This window comes from Mesoplodon densirostris, chromosome 9, assembly GCF_025265405.1.
Source record: "Mesoplodon densirostris isolate mMesDen1 chromosome 9, mMesDen1 primary haplotype, whole genome shotgun sequence".
In the NCBI taxonomy this organism is placed as follows: Eukaryota; Metazoa; Chordata; class Mammalia; order Artiodactyla; family Ziphiidae; genus Mesoplodon; species Mesoplodon densirostris.
Window position 1 is genome coordinate 91,884,425 of NC_082669.1, and position 21,739 is coordinate 91,906,163.

The window sequence follows — 21,739 nt, forward strand, 5'->3', positions numbered from 1 at the left end:
TGAAGAAAAAATCCTTCTCTCTTTTCCGTACCACTGGGGCCCTCGCATTGTGATTCAATCTTAAATAAATGCATAAACAAAGGGAGCTTTAGTCTCATAATTCGGCCGATCATTCTTTCCGGCACAGGACGGGCTAGTGCCGGGAGTGGGTGCCGCGGGAGGGCTGCAGCGGGCCTCGGGCACGCCGACCACGTCGTGCTGCCGCAGAGGAAACGTGCCCGACGCCGCGGCGGTGGCTGACTGAGAGAGCCCAGACTTGCCGCAAGTTGTGCCCCTTTTTTTGCTCTCGAGCGGCCGTCCCTTGAATCAGCCGATTACCTCTGCGGTAGCCCAGCCGAGCTTGTCGTTCCCTAGCCACTCGGTTGTGCCCTTGGTGGGTACCTATAGTTAGAGACCTAGGAGGTGTTGGGCGCTCAGGGACCTATGCTTTGGCCCGGGCACTCGAGTGGTTCAGAGCCCCCGCCTGAGAGCGGATCGCGAGCGGGATGTGAGCCGGCGCCACAGCGGAAGCCCTGGTCCCACTGCATCTGAGGTCGAGCGGCCACCTCTGGGGCTGGGGCTGGGGGGCCTATGGGTGGTCTCGGGGGAGGTGATGGAGTCTCAGGAAGTCTGTCGTCTCTTCCTGCAGTGTTAACTCGCCAGAGGAGGATTTTTGCTATAGAACCTGTGGTTCAGGGTAGGGGGCCGTGAGGGAGCAGCGGGGTGCTGGTGGGGGTCAATACCCCTGAAGATGCCCTCCGGAGCAGCTGCTGTAGGAGGGGCGACCCATCCTTGCGCCCTCAGCGGGGCTGCGGGGAAGGGGGTGGCTTCGGCGGGAGGGGCACTGCGGCGCGGTGGGCGGGCCAGGGGCGGGGCGCGGGTGGGCTCTAAAAGTCGGTGCCCACTGGCTCTGCGCTGCCGCGGCCACCAGCACATCCCGGCGCATCACGGCGGGCGGCGCCTCCTCTGCGGCAACCGCGCCTTGCGCATTGCCGCAGCGCACGTCCCGGTGGCCGCTCGCTGCTTGCCGCGGCCGAGCCGCCCTCGCGGGCTGTGGGCTGCGCCCGGCTGCCGGCCGACCCTGCACCGCTGCGGGCGTTGCGGCGCGCCCTTTGCTCAGGGCCGGTGTGCAGGCGGCATGGGATAAGACGCCACCATGGTGCGCCGAGATCGCCTCCGCAGGTGGGTGCGTGGTGGGCGCTGGGGGGGCGTGTGTGACTGGCTTGCAGCCGTCGTCCCCAAATGGGGTGCGGGCCAGCGGGTGGGACTTTGCCTGTGCGAGCTGGGGCTGCCAGAGCGCGACTCCCGCAGTGGAGGGAAAGTCTCCGGAGGGTGAGGGGCATGCATTCCTGTCCTCTGAGCCCGTTCTACCTGCTTGGAAGGGGATGTCTCGCCTGCACACAGTAGAATGTTCAGAACGCCTGATCGCCCTGATTTAGGATTTCTAAATTTCCTGGTATCTCTCTGATGCAATTTAGAATTTCTAGATCGTGGCGTCACCCTGTGCGGTTTAAAATTTCTAGACCCTGGTAGCGCCCTGGAGTGACTTAGGATTTTTAGACCCTGGTATTACTCTGATATGGTTTACAATTTTTAGACCTCGGCATCACCCTGGCATGATTGAGGATTTTTAGACCCTGGCATCGCCTTGGTGCGATTGACGGTTTTTAGATCCTGGTGTCACCCTTGTGCGATTGAGGATTTTTAGATCCCAGTACCCCTAGGTGTGAATTAGTGTTTCTAGACCCGGGTTTCACTTTGACGCGACTTAAGATTCTTAGACCCTGGTAACGCCTTGGCGCGATTAGGGTTTTTACACCCCAGCATCGCCTTGGCGCGGTTTAGGGTTTCTAGACCTGGGTTTTGCCTTGGCGTGAATTAGGATTTTAACATCCGAATATCACCCTGACACGATTTAGTGTTTCTAGACCCCTGCATCGCCCTGGCGCGATTTAGAATTTCGAGATCCCGGTATTGCCCTGCGGTGATTTAGGATTTGAAGACCCTGGTGTCGCTGTGGCGTGAGTTACCGCATAGGTGTGACTAGAATTGGCAGTGTCTTATCACCGAGGCGTAAGTATTTTTGAGATTTCAGTAACAGGAAGCCAAGTGAGAATGATGTGACCAAACTCATAATATTACACATGAATTATTTGCATTGGTTTACAAAATAGTTCATAGTCTCACCGCGATGCTGTAAAGTGGGCAGGTTTGGTGGTATTAAATGTGTGTATTTTTCCTATTTACAAGATGAAGAAATAAAGGCTCGGAAAGGTTCATTAATTTCTGGAAGGTTTGTTACTGGGGTTTGCTGAATTTGTACTCTTGATTCTTGGCTCATCAAAGAATGGAGATTTGGGTCAAAAAATGTTTAATCTATTTTGCCTACTGACTGCCTGATTGCTTACGTACTAAAAATCCTACAATGTTGTTGGGGGCATTTTTACTGAAGTAATTAAGACAGAAAGCGGCTTTCTGAGGGGTTGCCTCTTCGCTTTCTTAGCGTAAAAGAGAAGGAAGAGGTGCGGGGTGAGGGTGTCCCGAGCAGAGTCTGTCTGTCCTTCCCCTCACCGCCCCGCACGGTGGGCGGCGGCGGGGCGGGGGAGCCTCTCCTGCTCAGCTCCTCTCGTATCCCTCCCCGGCTCTCTGCTGAGTCACTGCAGAGACTCGGCTGCTGGAACCCGTCAATGAATGAGATGAGAAGTATGGGGATCAGGGGTGATGAAATGCGCAGGTGAAAATGTATAAGCTTAAGTCCAGGACAGATAGCGCTTAGAAATGATCATCTAAACCTGATACTTTTTGTCATCTCACCTTTTCAGGAGATAATGGGATGTAGCCTACTACTACTGTGGGGGGTGGATATTTTGATATAATGGTCATGTTCCGGGCATTTTTTCTAATCATTTCTTAATCTTTAATCTTTCTACCTTGGAAGGTAGAACCAAATCACTGGGTCTGTTTTATGGATATGCACTTCAGAGGGGGGAAGAAAAAAAAGACCGCCCTGGTGACACCTTAAAAATAGGCAAAGGAGCTGAGATTCTCTGTGGATGTGAAACTACAGGCTCTTATTTTTTGAAAAAAACTCTAAAATAAATAAATATCTTGTGAGTTGGATTAGTTTGTTAGAGATTGTGGCCAGATTACAGGTAATATGGTAGAAGGGTACAGACACAAAGACATTTCCACCAGGGCTTTCACAATTAATTCCCCTTATTTATAGTTCTGTGTTCTTGACAATTCTTATTTTAGTTTTAGAAGGTATTTCCATTCTGGCTGTTTTTAAGAGAATTTCCATTCTACTGATGGTTCTTTCCCTGGTGGCCATCAGGAGTCATAAGCTAGAAACAGAGGGGACTGTTTCTAACTCCCGTTTAGCACTTCTTGTCATTGTGGATGAATTGATCTGGACCTTTGAAGTCCTGGGCATGGGAAGGTTGGGTGTGCAAATCCGTGCTTTCCTCCCCCAAACAAAATCAGTTCCCAGATGCTCTGCCCCCTTTTTTGGGGGGATGGGAAGGAAGGGGCATCCTAAGAAATTAAATAAATGGGGGAGCTTCCTCAAGAGTCTGCTAAGAAAAGCAGAAATATAATCTGCCGTGACCTCTCAAGAGATTAGATATTCAGGGTCATGACAAAGCTGCTTACGTTGGAATATACAAGGCACCTATCTTCTTAACTTTCACAGACTCTTTACCCTGAGCAGTTTCTCAGCACAAATCCAGATAGTAGTAGCAAACTGGACTTCACTGGAGTCAGAGGGTTGATAAATATTAGAAAATCAAGAGCAGCTCTCTGCTTTAGGAAATGTGATGTTCCTACGTATTTTTTTTTAACAAACATTTGTTTAAAAAAATTTATATATATATATATATATATACGTAAAACACTTTACCGGTGCGGGGCTGGTGGGTAGATGGTAGAGCTTTTAGAGTAAATATGAAGGGAACCCTCCCTCCCCCCAGGAAGCCTTGATAAAAGACAATGAAGTTACTTAAGTAATTTATCTTCCTTTTACTTTATATAAAACCTCTACAGCAGGTCTTGGGAAGAGCACAAGGGGAGGGGCTGTGGGGTTAAAGTGGGACGAAGTTGAGGGGGAAGATTACATATGAAAATAGTATATTTTTTCCTTAAAATTAGAATGATGAGCAAATATGGTGATTGCCATAGCAGGCAGAGTACACTTACATTCTTGGTAAATCTTCTGCCATGGTTGACATGGAGGACAAGGTAGTCCCCACATGGTACAGAAATTCCCCACCCTGTTTTACCAGTTTGGGGCTTGTGTTAGAATCGTGTACAATGTCACCCAACTGCTTACCCCGGGTTTCTGATTTTCCTACAGGATGAGGGAGTGGTGGGTCCAGGTGGGGCTGTTGGCTGTGCCCCTGCTTGCAGCCTATCTGCACATCCCGCCCCCCCAGCTTTCCCCTGCTCTTCACTCATGGAAGTCATCAGGCAAATTTTTTACCTACAAGGGACTGCGTATCTTCTACCAAGGTAAGAACAGGGCTCTTGAAACACTCTGCATGTAGAGGTCCCGTGGGTCCCTCTGAGGTACTTATTTTGCATCCATTGGTCTCTGTTGCCCCTCAGTGATGGAGGGGAAAACCCTCTTTTTCTGTATAGTGTCCATTTGAAGGAATGGACTAATTCCCCTCATTAACTTGATAGCAGGGAAACTCAAAAAAAATTGCTGGGAGGGTGAGGGTGGTGGAATGGAGATTCCAATGTCCATAGACTGACTTGTTAGTATAATTTATTTATTTATTTTTTCTGATTTTGACTTTAACATCTTTATTGGAGTATAATTGCTTTACAGTGGTGTGTTAGTTTCTGCTTTATAACAAAGTGAATCAGCTATACATATACATATATCCCCATAACTCCTCCCTCTTGCGTCTGCCTCCCACCCTCCCTATCCCACCCCTCTAGGTGGTCACAAAGCACCGAGCTGATCTCCCTGTGCTATGCGGCCGCTTCCCACTAGCTATCTATTTTACATTTGGTAGTGTATATGTGACCAGTATAATTTACTTTGTAGCCTGATTTGCAGTGATAGATAGTACTGGCTTTCTTTTGTGAGCGCCCCTAGTGTCAGATAATATAACAGCGTCCACAGATACAGCTGCCATTGGTTCTGTTCCCCCCATCCCTGATTTCATTTTATTGTTTCTATAAAGATTATTTGTTATATGTATAACTAAATGTGATTTAAGTCTTATACCTTTGTCTAAGTTAATTTGCTAATAATTATTATGACTGCTACTTACCAATTAATTACCTTATGCTAGGCATTGAATTATATTTTCAACCTTCATAATTTCGTTTAATCTTTACAACACTACTTGGAGGTAGGTGCTATTCACCTCATTTTATAGGTAAAAGGAATGAGAAACAAGATTGGAAAAGATTTCTTTTGGGCGGGGGTCAAGAGCAATAACGAAAAATGTTTGTCATAAACCGTTTTTCATTATTGCTCCTGACCTCCTCTCATTCGTTATATTCAACTAAAAGTAAGTATATAATTTTCTTTATGTTGGTCACTTAGGTTGTTTCTAGTTTTCCAATGTTTTAAATAATGTTAAAGGGAAATCTCCATGTATGTGTTAATTTTTTCCTTATTTTTTCAAATAGTACTACATGTAAATGAAATGATTTATTTGCATGGATTCTCAAGAATAAGACTCCTAGGCTAAAGTATATAAAATTTTTCATTGCTTCTAACTAAATTATTTTTGTAAACCTTATTATCAAATTCTCATGCCAGTGGCAGTATATGAATCTATCAGTTTTAATCTAATACTATTTTTTATTAGCAAGGCTACTTACTGTTTAAATATTTGGATAATTTAAAAGATGTTTATACATTAAAAATGTTCATGTTTATGTTGATTAGCCTTTTTTTATAGTTGCTAGAATTTTGCAATAGTTGAGCATTATGCTTTTAATATTCAGTTGAGTCTCCTCTGCGGGAAATAAAATTTTTGGACAAATGGCATAAACTGAGGCACTCACTGGGTTGAGGAAGGGAATTTTTGCGAGGCCATTAATAATAGGTACAAAGAACTTGTAGTTATTAAGTTGTGACTGTATACTTTTAACTGTGAAGCTTTACTTTTTACTGTGGAAAAGCAATTTACATATTAATGATACAGAATAAAGGGAGAAATGAGGAAATACTTCTTAAAAATCTAGGTGAAAGTAAGCAGTCTGCCATCAAGTATTTTCATATAAAGTGAGCTATTTACGTTTTTAAAAAATTGTAGTTGATTTACAATATTATATTAGTTCAGGTGTAGAACATTAGTGATTCAGTATTTTAATAGATTATACTCCATTTAAAGTTATTATAAAATATTGGCTATATTTACAATTTTTAAATATACAGAATAAAAGAAAACAGATATCAAATGCCTATTCTTACGTAAAGCAATAAGCTTGCATTTTAAAAGAAATCTAATATTTTAATTTCATTAATTTGGTCAGGGTTTCTTGTCCTTTATACCAGATTATTTAGATTTTTCATATCTTCAAGGTTATTTTCTTAGGGCATCAGCCTAACTGATCTCTCTCCTCTTCCCAGACTCTGTGGGTGTGGTTGGAAGCCCAGAGATAGTTGTGCTTTTACACGGCTTTCCAACGTCCAGCTATGACTGGTACAAGGTAAGGAAATCAGACTTCTGGGTCCTACTATGCCTTTAAAAATCCAAAATCGAGGATTTTGTTGTCAGCACTGGAAGACTTGCGTATTTGAGTTGCTTAATAAAATAGGATTAAATGTAGAACTGTTGCTCATTTACTGTAAGGGAGTAAAAAAGTCTTTGGCAATCTGGGAGGGATCATTGCCAAGTTAAAAAAGTGCTAGAGTTCCTCCCTCAATGGAGATTAATTGTAAGGAATAAAGCACTTTCCAGGAGGATCATTTGTGGGCCTGTGGTGGTTTCATGAGATTTTCCCTTTATCGAAGTCTGTTTATTAAGCTGAGATAGGGATGAAACTCCTTTGCTGCTGTAGGTTGGAGAAGAGGAGGAGCAGGATTAGAAAAACCAAACCATCCCTTTCCTTCTTGTAGATTTGGGAAGGTCTGACCCTCAGGTTTCATCGAGTGATTGCCCTTGATTTCCTAGGCTTTGGCTTCAGTGACAAACCGGTAAGCAGCATCTAGATGGGGCAGTGTTGCGGGATGGGGGTAGGCAAGGATGGAGGGGTCAGGCTGGCAGACACACCTGCACCCTTGACTTCAGCCTGTGTATCTGGGCTCTCCTTTCCCTAGAGACCACATCACTATTCCATATTCGAGCAGGCCAGCATCGTGGAAGCTCTTTTGCGGCATCTGGGGCTCCAGAACCGTAGGATCAACCTGTTGTCTCACGACTATGGGGATATCGTTGCTCAGGAGCTGCTCTATAGGTCAGTGAAGCCATGACTTGTGTACAATTCCCAGGTTTCACTCGTTTAAGATGAGAGAAGTACATTGTTCTGGGTTCTTTCTAGCCCTTTTCCCTCTTGGGAGTTTGTCTTCAGCTGCTCAGTAAGCTATGCGTTTCCCTCCCCGTCTCTAGGTTCAAGCAGAATCGATCTGGTCGGCTTACCATCAAGAGTCTCTGTCTGTCGAATGGAGGTAACTGCCTTGGAGGCGGGTGGAAAGCGAGGTGTAGCCTAGAGGGCCACATTTAGATACGGCAGTGACGTCTAAATGGTAATCTGATGGTACTGCAAACAGACCCAAGCAAAGTAGTGGATCTTTACCTCTTTCATGCCATGAACCACTTTGTGGCCTGGTGAGATTTACTGATGCTTTCTCAGAATAATGTTTTTAAATATAGAAAATAAAGTAAGATTACGAAGGAAACTGATTATCTTGACATAAGTTAATAAAAAGCTGTGTTGTAGTAAGATGTGCTTTTTAAAATGTATTTAATGCATTTTCCAGCAAGATCTTGTGGTGTCTGGTAACAACTGTGATTAGAAGTGGTGGGGAGTGCAGATGATATTTTGCAATCTCTGCGACAACTGCAGTGGGTTCTGCAGACATTTGAGATGAAGCCACAGGTGCTTCTACTACTTACTACTGTGGTTTGTATCATAAACTCTCAATTCACAGCAGTGCCAAGTTTCAGTTGGAAATTAGTGAGCCCTTGATTAGACCTTTTGGAGATGTTTCTTGTTCTTTGCCTGCCATTGAGCCTGGCTTGTAAATCCATGAATATCCAGGTGTCCCCCGAATACCTTAAGGGCAGATTGGGAGAGGAGTCTGTTTGTCCCTTTATCAGTAACGCTCATGGCTTTCTCCCATTGACTCTGGAAAAAAACGGAAACGGAAAAGCTCTAGGTTTTTTGAAGGATCTACACTTCTGAAAAATCTCTGGTTTCCTTTGCAGCCCGAATAGTTAACAACATATGTATTCTGAAGAACGGGTGGAAACGCTAAGGGGAGCCAGAGTCTAGTCGTCAGCAGTGTGGAGGACCATGACATATTTTTCCCTTCTCTTTACAGTGGGGAAAGTGATCCCAGTGGGCTAGAAATTGACCTGGTAAACACAGAATTCCCTGGAGAAATAATAAATGACAGTACTAAGTTTTTATTTGTAGTTTGGTTTTTGGCAGTAAAAGCCCTCAAGGTGACTAATGGGGTGAATTGTCTCCGATAATGGGCCTATGTTTGGCCTAAGATTGTTGGTAAGTAACTACCCCAAGTCTCTTCTCCTACAGGTATATTTCCTGAGACTCACCGTCCTCTCCTTCTCCAAAAGGTTGGTTACGCCACTGACTAGATCTTTAGTTTTTAAGGTTTATACTGATATAAATAATGCTGGTATCTTTATAACGGCCATACCTGCTCTCATGGGCTGTAGTTAAAATCTGTTTCATCATGAACTCATGTTAATGAAGTTAATTTTTTCCTTAATAAAGGAAAAATAAAGCAGTAGAAGTGACCCCTAGATAAATAAAGGCTTATTTCTGAGAATGAGAGCAACAAATATTTGGAGAAGTACAGCTGTCTAAAGAGTTGTGTCATCAGCATGATGTTTGAACAAATTGGGATCCTAGTCTAAAGCTGAATATATCAGTTAAAAGTCTTTGGGATTTAGGGAAGTATAGAATGTAATCTTAAAGGGAATTAGAAATAGGTTTGTTTTCTATGGGAGAAGAATGTGGGTAAGCAAAACAAGAAATTAAAAGCCAGTAGATTTGGCTAAAGTCCTTTTTTAGTTCCTGGTATAAAACCTTTTATCCTGGATAGTTGGTTTCTTTCTTTGGACTGTTGATTGTTACTTTTACACTTATAGCTTCTCAAAGATGGAGGCATGCTGTCACCCATCCTCACGCGACTGATGAACTTCTTCGTATTCTCTCGAGGGTAAGTCATTGTTGGACACTGATTCACTTCAGCATGGGAGCAATGTAGTGAAAAGTTGCTGCCATTAAAGTTCTGGGCCAAATCTTAGGGTTTGACCCTTTAAAGTAAAGGTGTTGAACACTGCCAGGCAAGTAGTAGAAGGAATTCATAAACCAGTCAAGGGTCAGACATACATGACCTGAGGTTCCAATCATACTTGATGTACTGAGTTCTTCTCACACTTACCTTTCTGCTTTTTTGGACTTGTTCAGTCTTACACCGGTCTTTGGGCCATACACCCGACCCTCTGAGAGTGAACTGTGGGACATGTGGGCAGGCATACGCAACAATGACGGGAACTTGGTTATTGACAGGTAAGAAATAACCCTTTGCTTTGGTTTCCAGAGACACTTTTTTTGGGAAGTGGGGAAAGATGTGGGATTGTGTGTTCTGTTCCTTGCTTTCATAACCACAAGAAGAGTGGTTAAGACCTATGAGGCAAACCAAAAAGTCATGCTCTGTACTTTCTAAGAAGAAAGAAATTGAGAATAGAGTGAGCTCTGAGCCTAAGCCATTTGGCACCATAAGTTTGGATAAACAGCTGCAAATTCTAATGCTAATTTAGTCTGTAACTGACTGACTGGCAAATCGTCTTTGGACCTTTTGTCAATAGTAAATGTTTCAAAATGTCTAATCGTAATTCTGAAAGGTGCTTAACGCCTCTCTCAAAGTACAGATTGTTTCCTTTTTCATATCTTTTCTATAGCAACAGGGACTGAGAAGGGAGGTTTCTCTGTCTTGTACAAAGAATCCCCATGCCTTGGTTCAAACGAGAACGTAGCCACTTTCACAGAGGGACCTAGAGATAGTGTATCCAGAACTACTTGGGGTAAGGCCCTGTCTCTTTGCCAGCTGGGTCAGTGTAGCTTCCAGTGTGTTAACTGGTGGCTGTGCTGGAAACTGTGAGGTCGAGGGAGCCATTCCTCCCTAACCCCCATGGGACCCTTGAAGATTCATTTTAATATAAAAAACTGAAAAACAAAGCCCTCTTGTAAAATTCCCTTGTGCTTTCAAGAAACTAAATACCATTTCTAAGAGGTGATCTTTGAAGTGCAGAATAATTAGAATACATGAATTTGAGTTCTGAAATGTAGCTATGACATCCTACACTGTAGGATGAAGACTCTGCCTCCATTGTATCTGTGGTCAGATGAAATGCAGAGGTGGAAGCTTTGTGCTCATGAACTTCTACACCGAGTATTGTAGAAGTAGATGCCAATTTAGAGATCATGTAGTTCAGTCTCTTAAAGATGAGGAAAGATGTGTGTGTTACCAACAACTTTTGAGTCACAGAGCTTGTTAGTGGTGAAGCCAGAATCAGAACTCTAGTCCCAGACTTTAGTCACATGTAATCCAAAGTAACTTCCAGCCTTCCTAGATTTCATTCCCTGCTTAATCAACACAAAGAACCATTAATTCTAACATCGATAGTAGGCATGATCACTGCCGTAGCTACGTGGTGGTGAACTCTAGAGGTTAACAGAAATGGGTACATTAAGTGGGCCGTTCCCAGGAAGGCCAGGTTGCTTCTGGATTAAGAAAACATACTGATCGTGTTCAGTAGGCTGTGTTCCTTGTGGTTCCTGTCAGGCCTTTGCATCCCCATAGCAAAAAAAAGTTTCTTGTTTTACTCTTGCTGACTTATCTGTCCTATAGTCTCTTGCAGTACATCAATCAAAGGAAGAAGTTTAGAAGACGCTGGGTGGGAGCTCTTGCCTCGGTATCTATTCCCAGTGAGTATTTCTATATTACCTCTTTTTTCTTTTTTTAAAAAAAGTTTACCTTGGGCTGCGTTGGGTCTTAGTTGCAGCGCACGGGCTTCTCATTGTGGTGGCTTCTCTTGTTGCAGAGCACGGGCTCTAGGCATGCAGGCTTCAGTAGTTGTGGCACAAGGGCTCAGTAGTTGTGGCTCGCGGGCACTAGAGCGCAGGCTCAGTAGTTGTGGTGCACGGGCTTAGCTGCTCTGCAGCATGTGGGATCTTCCTGCACCAGGACTCCAACCCATGTCCCCTGCATTGGTAGGCGGATTCTTAACCACTGCACCACCAGGGAAGTCCCTCTATATTACCTCTTGATAGGAAAACTGAGGTACTATGGGTTAAATAATTGCCAGACTTAGCAAACAAAGATACAAGATACCTAGCTAAATTTGAATTTCAGATAAACAACAAACACCTATTTAGGATAAGTATATGCTATGCAGTATTTGAGATATACTAAAAAAAAAATCATTATCTGAAGTTCAGATGTAACTGGCCATCCTTTATTTAATCTGGCAGCCAGTGACATGTGTTGAAGAGAAGTATATAAAACATTGGGATCCTGTTGCAAAGGGAGTTGGTGTCTCTGTCAGGAGTGAGAGTTAGACCAGTTTCTGTGCTGTGCATTGTCAGTAGCTGCCACATTCAATGCTGAATTGCTGGGACAGCAGGCTGTTTAGATTACTAATAAAGAGGCTATAGGTGGTCTCTTCTTATTTGTCTCTTCATTCTTAACGGATTTAAAAAAAAAATTCAGTGCACTATCTCACACAGAGTAATTAGTGCTCAGGATATCATTGGTTGATTTCAAATGTCAAGGGTCAATTATAACTGAAGAGAGAGACTTAAAGAATGACACTCTTCTGGATTTATAAAAATGGAATGTTGGAAGTGGGGCTTATTCCTTTTGGTCCAGGGCACAGAAGAGATGAAGGGACTGAATGGTTGTTTACAGGAGAAAAGGTCTCAAATGGACTGATTTTTAGGCTTATTCCCTTATGTTCCTTGTAACCTACTTATTGAAAGAAGCTAGGTTTTCTATTATAAAAAAAAATTATTTAAAGAAAAAAAAATTTTTTTGAGGGGTAGTTAATTTTACAGTGGGAATAGGAAAATGGATGTGAGAGCTGTTAATAATTCATTCCTTTTCCCTTTCCTAGTTCATTTTATCTATGGGCCACTGGATCCAGTGAATCCCTATCCAGAGTTTTTGGAGCTGTACAGGTGAGTCTCCCTCAGGGGGTCTTTGTTTTCTTAGTACCTCATCCCGACAGTGGTGAACAGGATTGTCTGCTGAGGCAAATCTAGCCTCTGTCTCTGACCTCACTGGCTGTTCATCTAGGAAACACATAACAGAGGATGAAATGGGGGATCTTACTCTCACATAATGTAAAGATCAGGAAATTCAATTATACGTTCTCTTGGTTTATACAGTCTGTTTTCACTATCATGGTTACTACATGTTCCAATATGTACAGGTAAGAAACAGCTATCACGTAAACCAAGGAATGGAAGTGGATATATTTTAAGAAACGTTTGCTTTAGTCTGATTGTAAAGCCAGCTCATTGGCCTCAGCTGAGGAGACTGCATGGGGAGAATGAACTGTGGGAAAGTGCCTTTGCAGGTTGTTCTTCTCTCTAGGTATTTATTTGGAAGGTGTCGGAATATGAGAGCTTGATTATGTCACATAAAAATGTTCCATACCTTCACATGGCCTAGTAGAAACAGCCCAGTAGTAAATAGCTTACATTTAATTTTAAACAAAAATACCCTCTCTCATCTCCTCAGGTTAAGCAAGGTCTTTTGTTATCTTTACTTGGACAGTGAATTGCTGAATGGCCCACTTCTCCAAGGAGCTGGAAGTCATCCCGCTCTGACATGTGTTGTATATGTGTTATATTTTCACGTTGTTGTCTGCTGGAATATGAGCATTTAAAAACTAGTCTGTATACATCATAAATGGAATTGGCAAGTTTATCTGCCTAAGATAGATATAATTCCAAAGTAGAAGATGAATAAGCTCTTTGTTGGTTCCTTCCAGTGTGGTATGTCCACAGGGGCGTTTACTAGGGCTGCCCACTGGCTTACATCCCTCCCCCTCCCTCCAGCCTCAAGTTCACCTACATGCTGTTCTCTTCCACTAGGAAAACGCTGCCGCGGTCCACAGTGTCGATTCTGGATGACCACATTAGCCACTATCCACAGCTAGAGGATCCCATGGGCTTCTTGAATGCATATATGGGCTTCATCAACTCCTTCTGAGCTGGAAAGAGTAGCTTCCCTGTATTACCTCCCCTATTCCCTTATCTGTTGTGTATTCCACTTAGCAAGAAACGCCCAAAAGAGGTCCTGGCCACCAAACACTATTCTCTCACAAAAGTCCACCTGACTCACACTGGTGAACAGCATATAGTAAAAAGCCAGCAGAAGCTCTAAGGGTGACCTAATAGTCCACCTCCCATTCCTTTGACATCTGATCAAGTGTATGAACTTGCCTTTGTCTTTGTGTTATTAGGAAATTCTGATGGGCACTACTACTCACTGATGCAGAAAGACAGACAGACATTCATTTGCATAAAAGTCTTTGAAACACTTCTATGGACTTTTCTGAAATATTTAGAAATGCTAATTTCTGGCCCTGATTGGAATTATCTAAAGGTGCCACCTTGCCTTGAATGGCTTTAATTCTCTAAGTGACACAGCTTTAAGCGAGAATGAGCCTCCCTTGTCATAACTTTGGATTTAGTTTCATTAGCTGCTTCTAACTGTAGTCATTTTGTTAGACTTTGGTTTCAATAATGCAGTATTCTAAGTATACTTTAAGACTATGATTTACCTACACGTATTATGTATGTATTTTATAAGGACACTAAACCAGCAGACACTTACTCTAGCAGAGTAGTTTAACCTTATTAACCATGTTTCATTTCTGAGTAAATTGAACTAAAGCCAAGCTATTTACAGAATTTCCTAAAATCACAGAACATTAAGGACAGTAGTCTCTGTGCCAGAGATTTACTGTTATTTGCTGTTAGAACTGGTCTTTCCAGCTAATAACAGTCGGACTTGTCATACCTCAGTGCTTAGAAGCATGTCCCTCCTGAGCCAGAGTGGAGAGGAGGGGATCGTTGTACAGTCCAAGTTAGCAGGCTGAACATATACTGATTGCTTAACTTCTCATTGGTTGTCCCAGAGAGGGTTCCTCATGTAGCTCAGCAATTCCTGTACTTTACAGACGGGAAAGTTCCAGAAACTTTAAGAACAAAGTCTGAAAGTTCTATGAGCAAATGGTGCTGAATACTTTTTTTTTTAAGCCACAGTTTCATTGTCTTAGTTAAAACAGGATTATTAAGTGGTGATTTTAAATTCTTTTTTTTATTAGCAACTTCAAGTATAACAACTGGAATAAGTGTTTATTTTCTATTAATAAAAATGAATTTTGACAAAAGTGGACTCTGGCTCCCGCTCCCCCACCACCCCTCTGGGATAAAAGCTTTCCAACATTGCCAGGAGCTTTCAGATACACAGTGAATTAAAGAATTTAATGAAGTTAAGCAGCTGGGGCATAGGATAGTATTTGATTTTCAAGATCACCCAAAGCTGTACTATCATACCAAAGCTGACCAAGTGTAATAAAAAGAAAAAGGAACAACAACAAAAAGACATGCACAAGGACAGACATCTGCTTGATCTGCTGGCTCAGGGCCAAAACATTTAATTTGCTTTTCTGAAGTCATTCATTTTTGAAAGTATGATTCTGGGAAATTCATGCCAATAGCCTGAAAGCCCACTGACAGTGAAGGGTACATCAACTTCATCTCACCCAGTAAAAACTTATCCAACAGAAGCCAAGATAACATCTACAGGTGTTCCCTCTTTGCTTCTGACAGTCACCTGCATGGTCACCCCATCTGCTAAGGCCAGCCTGGACCTCACCAATAAATCATAGCCACCTCTGTATACACCTGAGAGGAAAAGAGTGAGGAAAACCATTTTAAGAACTCAAAACAAGCTCTGAATAATGAAATTTATCATGCTCTGCCTGCATTTCCTTTCTATTATTTTAGTTTAGCTTTTCTAGAGATTTGTGCTTATGGTGGGAATTGAATCCTACATACAAATTCTAAACAATCTTTTATATTCCCATAATACCAGGTACATAGAAGGTATTCAATAATATTGATAAGGAATACTTAAGCGGGGGGCACTGGTATCTGTAGAAGAGATTTAAGTGTCTTGGGCCAAATATACATCTTAAAAGAACCATCTAAGAATAGCATGCAAATTAAACAGCTAAAACAAAGTATTCATTGTGATGGGGCTTCAAGTTGTAACTCATACAATGGGATAATGGGACAGTAGCAGGGCATGAGATGCCCACGCACATCCCTTCCTATCAAATTTTGCAACAAAATAAAGGAGAAATCTGGTGAAAGTTTCTTACCTGCCAGATAGAGGGAATGGGAATTCTTGTTCTCAGGTACTTTGTCCGACCTCTCACATGGCTGCATGCCCAGAAATGTGATGATGTTGTTGACAGCTTCTGTGTTGAGAAGATGGATGCAACCGTATGAGAAAAGGTCAGCGTAGGGATCTGCCTCTGCACTAGTTGGTGCTGGGAGTTGGGGGTGCACGGGGTTGGTGGTGGTGTGTGGAGGGAGGCTACTGGACTGGAAATGGGTTGACTCTGTTAGGTGATGAAGACAGCGTTCTGGCCTTTTAAAGTGAAATAGTTTACGGAGTTTTTAAAGAAAAGGGAGTCCTTTTGGAAAAACAAATATGCGTATTAGGTGTTAGACTGCTATCAGGCAATATACTGATAGCAAAATTGTTCTCACCTTCAAGAGTTTTGGTAGAACTGAGGGCAAAGGTCTCCTCTTTCTCAAAGGTGTCGCCTACCTCTTCCCAGGCAGCAGCAAAGTTAGGCTTCATTACCTTCTGAATGTGGTCAGACACAGTCACTTCAAGATCTTCTAGCTAGTGGGTTAACAAACAGGGGTCAGAAAACGAGTCTTCTCAGTTCAGTACAAAGGTAGAAGAGACTAGTTCATTTGGTTTTATCATCCTGTGTTATAGCCTTTGCAGGAGCCTAGGAAAAACTCTACTACCGAGCTAGTTTGAAGTTCTGTAGTCTGGATAAGTCTAACAAGGTAGGCCCTAGCAAAGGAAAGCAAGAAAACAGGTCATCTGGCAAGAGCCATATTCAGATTAACGTCTGTAGCCCTGGCGTAGGTACAGAGCAGTCACACTGCCACACGTAACTGCAGAGTTCAAGCCGTACAGGGCCTTCTGAACTTTGCATTCACGAACAGGTAGATATTTCTAAAACTTTTCCCTGTATTCTGTGAAGGCTTTTCAGTCCACGATGTGGCTACATTATAAGCAAACTAAAAGCTGCTGAACAACAACAAAAACCCTCTACCCCCAATACTTTAAATAAAGCTGATCTCAATGAAAATCATGTAATTCTTTTTCATCTCTTAATTATCCCTATTATAAAAACATTAAAAAGGGTGAGTTTTGCTTTAATCAGTAATGAAGTGGTAAATCCCAATTCTCTTTGGCATGATGCACTCCCACGACAGAGGAGGATTAGCCCAGGTCCTCCTCAGCTGTAACATGTTTGAGAATACAATCCCATAAGTTCACGTCAGATGAAAATGTTCTCTCCAGACAGAAGTCACTCAGTGGTGCAAGGGGTCAAAGTGAGCCTCTCTGCAGGGGAGACTCACCACGTACTCATCATCATACCCCTCCTCAGCTGGCACCCCCGTGTCAGGGTCGCAGTCCCGGACAGTGAATTTCATGGTGCAGCTGAAGGTACCTGCAGCTGTAGGAGAGAGAGCAGGCGAGCCTGTGTCATGGGCAGCACAATCACACGGTTTCCATCAGTAACTTAGGAAGCGCCACCTGCCCTTGGCTCTGTGTTCTGAATTATCAAGTGACACATGTGTAGGCCGTTTTCTAGGGTCGTAGTTCTCAAAAGAAGCCGGTAGGCTGGACTTTAAAATCTATTCCCTGCTGCGAGTTAGAACAGTACAGAAAAGACAACATGGGCAAAACTCTGTTTTTATGTTCAGATAAGGAAAGCAGGGGGTATGGCTCAGTAGTAGAGCATCTGACTACAGATCAGGAAAGCAGCAGGGGAGATACCTTTTAAGGGGCTTTTTGCCATGCCTGTCAACACGTTAAGAACCACTACTTTAGGAGCTGACAAACAAAGCATAAAATATGGATGGTAAAGCACAAAGATCATTAAATTAATACTAAGTATATCACAGTCTCGCTATCTTTACAGATATTATATCTGTAGACTGTGGACCAAAAGTGGGTTCAGAGACCACCAGAATGAACTTGCTTCATGTCAACTTTCAACCTTTAGTGAGTAGGTCAGTAATGAAGTTCTAATATTGGTGAAGTCATGTCTTACAATGGAAAAGCAAGTGGGCAGTTATATGTCTTGAGATAATCAGTGGAAGAAATGAAGGAAAATGAAGTCTTCATGAAGAAGATAGGATTTTCTGAACTGTCTGAAGGAGGGGATTTATTAATCATGGATGAAGAAAAAGCACATAAGGGTCTAGTCCATGGTCTGGAAAAGGCTTATAGGTTTAAAAAATTTCATATGTGTGTGTATATATATATGAAACTGTGGAGTTAGAAAGTTACTTGGGGGATAGGCAAAGACAGGAGAGAATAGACTCAGATGTGAAGACTGTATATGACAGGTTGGGTAGTGAGACTTTCATTTGTTCAGTCTTAACTTTAAACTCCCTCCATCCAAAAATGTAGAAAATGTCAATACATTTATAATGTAAAGGTATAAAATGAATATGCCAGATCCTTAGATAAAAAGACGACTAAGACATGACCTTTTTCCCCACAGCTGATTGTCTAGGAGTTGAATAACAGTGTGTGTGAGAGATCTACCATAGGTTCTTTAATATAAGTTTTAATACAGTGCTATGTGGGAGTGCAGGATTAACAGCCTGGGAAAATCATAAAAAATTTGAAAGGATGTACAGTTTATTTGGATCTCAAAAGATGCAAAAGAGCTTTGGCAAGCAGAGGTACGTACACGAGCTAAAGGAAAGAGGCTAGAAAGGCAGTGGTGTAATTGGAAGCAGTAAGAGAGAGATTAGTACATAGGTGCTGAGAAGAGAATGTGTTTAGGAACAAATGTGAAATACCTTATATTTCAAAGGAAGGAGACTAGATATTTTCCAGCAGGCTCTAGTAGCTGAGGCAGTCAAGAGATTGAAATGTTAGAGGTAATTAAAGCCACTGGTAGGAATCCTATGAATAGGCCTGAATTCAGACAGCAAATGAATTCACTCTAGCATACCGAAAACAGATGATGGGAATGGACTGCCCCATATAGGAAAGAGTGTACCTATCAAAACTACAGAATGTATTTCAGTGCAATAGGGGGTTGATGAAAGAAGGATCTTGTTTAAATTAAGGTAGGATTTTCTGCAGGAGGAAGGGGGAAGAAGAAGAAAGAAAGAAGTGCAAATTAACACAAACCTAGAATGTGTCAGTTGAGATATTTAAAAAAGAAAAAATGAATGGAGAGAATGGGATTACAGTATGAACAGAGGTCATGATCAAATAAAAATGGAGAGACAGGATAGATGTTGAGTAATAGAAGATTATATGAACCCCAGGTTGGTTCATGGAGGCTACTGGCAAATGAAGAGGAATAAGGAGAGACAGTCAGGAATAATGGTAGATCACAGACTGGGCTAACTGGTTGAACTTTATGTATAAGTAAAGACAGAAGACACTTTATATATAAGTAAGTGATAAGGAAAAATGGATTAAGGAAGCAAATAGGAATGGTATTAATAGAGATAATGTTTCTGAAACTTTTGTGGCAAATTTTCAATTAAATGGTTTGGTTAATACAGTGAGAAGTTACACGGAATCTAAGGTGAACTCCATTAAAAACCACTGGTAGCAATAGCTCAGTGTTGTGAGAGAGGATGACTAACGCTGGGTGATGAGGAGAAGGGGGTGAGAGAGAGCCTTTCCATGGCAAGAGAACAATACTGAGTCCACTGCCATGACAAAGATGAGAGCTTCATGAATGAAGCAAGGCAGATAACTAAGGGAGTAAGAGAGGAATGCCCTGAAGGTCTACATTAAGACTGTTCCCAGAAATGAGGCTTGTCTGAGAACTGACTGAAAATGGGAGATAACTACTGAGGAAACTTGTAGGGAAAATAAATACCAAAACACAGACTTAGAGAAAAGATGGATGCTGGAAGCTGAGAAAGGAGCGAGCCATGTGAATTGGGCTGGGACGCAGAACATGCAGTGTGGCAAATGGCAGAGTGGGAGATTTGGTGGGAGCTGTCAGGCCTCAGCCACTAGAGGGAAGACTGTGACTAAATAAGTGGGGTTATGAGGAGATGCCAGAAAGCTCTGTTGGAATAATAGTTACAGAAAATGATGTGGTCAGTGGGGTGAAAGATAAGAGGGTAGGAGGGATGGGCCTGAAACACAGGCTACCTGCAGCAATCCCCACAGGTCTGGACCAAACTGAGAAGGAAGGGATGCATAGAGTGTGCAGGGAATCAAGGCGGATGAGAAAGCAAGTTGAGCAGTGAGTGCCAAAAATGAGGAGAACATGCCTACCAGGAAGATGCTACACATGTGGCAGAAGGCGTGCTGAAGATAAGGTTTTCCTCTAGGACAAATATGGGAAAAAAGGAAGAAAGGTACAGAAAAGTAAGATTAAAGTTGCCCTCGGACAGAAAGGAGACGCTAAGGAATGACAGACATCAACTGGAAGGATAAGTCAGCATTCCTGGGCCAAAAGTCATGATGGAATAAAGAAAGAAAAGAGAGACTGGAGGCAGATAAATGGAAATATTGTATAGTGGAGAGCACAGAAGGCAGAGCAGGTGTGTAATAAAGGCCTCAAATAGGGAACCCTGTCAGAGCTCAAAATGGTCTAACTGGACGCATTTTGGATGTAAAGACCGTATAGCAATGAGAAGTATACAGGAAGTGCGGGGAGCAAGGACCTGAGGAGGAGGCAGGAGTAGACTAGCTCCTGAAGCACCGATTTGGAGGGAAACTGTTAAAGGACTTGGGTGACAGCAAAGTTTATAAGGAAGCTGCTTACAATGAATGCGGATAAAATCCCATTGCTGCCAACTTTAGAGAGAGGAGGTTTGACTTAATAGAGGGCGTGAATAGGTAGTTTGGCCAGAAGATAGATTATTGTTGGAGAATGGGTGAATATTCTGAGGGAAATACACCTCAAGAGAAGTACTTTGCCTCCATTCCTTCTGTAGACAAGATGGTAAATGAAAGGGTGATGGATAGCTAAGTTATCGTAGATTATTTCAGTGCGCCATTAAAATTGGTTGCTCTTAGAAGTTACCCTACCATGGCTAAAAGTGACAGACATTTCCTAGGGAGATTTGTATGAAAATATCATGGAGAGAGGGGAGAAGACGGAGGCTAGAAGCATAAAAACAGAAGATGGAGGGTTTAGGCTGGGGTGCCGAATATAAGGTGTGAGTAGGGAAGGGCATTAAACAGGGCCAGAAGGAGGAGCACTGGAAAAGGGCAGAGCTGCGTATTAAGTAGAGAGATGGGAGCTAAGCTAGGTTACAGCCAAAGGGGAGAGAGGATGTGGAGAGGAAGTGGCTGATAAGAGCTGGTGTTCATGAGGGAGTGCCTCACTAACAGAATCTGGGAATCTTTTCTCAAATGATATTTGAAGCAACAAGTATGACCAATGGAGTGACATATTAAAGAGTCTAAATGGGATGGATCCAAGCCATGGCCAGTGGCAAGAATCCTATGAAGGTCCGTACTGAACTGAGAATGCAAATGTATTCAGAACAGTGTGCAGAAAACAAGATGAAAGAAGAGACTTCTCAATCCATGAGAAATGATATAAAGATGGTAGCTGAAAAAACAAGTGACTGTAGGTAGTATAGGTGTTTCTCTAGGGTCAGTCAAGGAAAAGAGTGGAAGAGCTGCAGAAGAGATGGGGTCATTGGAAGATTGGCAGGTACTGACAGGAGGGATATGGTACCATACTTGTACCAAAGATCATGATTAAATAAGAAAGGAGAGAGACTGGAACTACATAAGGGAAGAACTATATGAAGAGCAGTTGAGAACAGGTGGAGTGGCATGGGCAGGTAAGATGAGGAACACAGTTTTCCAGAATGAGAACTCTTGTAAGATCTTAGATGGGTCTGTCTGGTCAAATGATGGGTCTTAATGCTGGACTTTGAAAAGCCGTATATACAATGGGAGAACAGGGCCCGAAAAGTAATGGGAAGTTTTGGTGGGAAGTTTTAGCTAGGAGGATTGGAAGGAGATGGATTAAGATGAACTCTGATATAAAGACAGGCCAGCAACCTTAAAGACACCAGGATAAATCTCTGAGCACTGGTCTATAGCATGGATGACTAATACTGAGAGTTGAGTGGCTAGCGATCATGCCCAACTCAAAAGTAAAACTTCATTTGTTATTTTCATTTACAGATGGTAGATGAAATTATGCTATACGTAATTAAGACGTGGGAGGGCAGACCACCAAAGGGAGATACAAATGAATAT

General features: G+C 42.6%; 2 protein-coding genes across 4 annotated transcripts in view; one reads left to right on the forward strand and one right to left on the reverse strand.

Moving 5' to 3' along the window:
* The first annotated feature begins 888 nt into the window (after window positions 1-888).
* On the forward strand, window positions 889-15,144 carry MEST (mesoderm specific transcript). Of its 2 annotated transcripts, none has more exons than XM_060107459.1 (12): window positions 889-1,161; window positions 4,331-4,485; window positions 6,572-6,651; window positions 7,061-7,138; window positions 7,262-7,398; window positions 7,551-7,609; window positions 8,701-8,741; window positions 9,279-9,349; window positions 9,601-9,702; window positions 11,045-11,121; window positions 12,309-12,372; window positions 13,294-15,144. In XM_060107459.1, exons 1-12 carry the CDS (start codon window positions 1,136-1,138, stop codon window positions 13,409-13,411), a joined length of 1,008 nt encoding a protein of 335 aa, XP_059963442.1. In that variant the 5' UTR covers window positions 889-1,135; the 3' UTR covers window positions 13,412-15,144. The 2 variants fall into 2 exon arrangements, with proteins under 2 accessions (XP_059963442.1, XP_059963443.1); XM_060107460.1 differs by lacking the exon at window positions 889-1,161 and adding an exon at window positions 1,876-2,052.
* Window positions 14,836-21,739, reverse strand: part of COPG2 (COPI coat complex subunit gamma 2) — a 139,060-nt gene continuing 132,156 nt past the window's right edge. For both annotated transcript variants that reach the window (XM_060107457.1, XM_060107458.1), the window contains exons 21-24: window positions 16,882-16,979; window positions 15,988-16,126; window positions 15,594-15,692; window positions 14,836-15,114 (exon numbers count right to left, since the gene is read on the reverse strand). In XM_060107457.1, coding sequence (XP_059963440.1) covers window positions 14,984-15,114; window positions 15,594-15,692; window positions 15,988-16,126; window positions 16,882-16,979 — 467 coding nt within the window. In that variant the 3' untranslated portion in view covers window positions 14,836-14,983. The remainder of the gene's footprint in view (window positions 15,115-15,593; window positions 15,693-15,987; window positions 16,127-16,881; window positions 16,980-21,739) is intronic.

Bases quoted from the DNA above. Each gene is read 5' to 3' on its own strand.
- MEST (XM_060107459.1), top strand. From the start codon at position 1,136: ATGGTGCGCCGAGATCGCCTCCGCAG. The intron at 1,162-4,330 runs GTGGGTGCGTGG...ATTTTCCTACAG, and splicing joins CGCCGAGATCGCCTCCGCAG to GATGAGGGAGTGGTGGGTCC. The intron at 7,399-7,550 runs GTCAGTGAAGCC...CCCCGTCTCTAG, and splicing joins GCTCAGGAGCTGCTCTATAG to GTTCAAGCAGAATCGATCTG.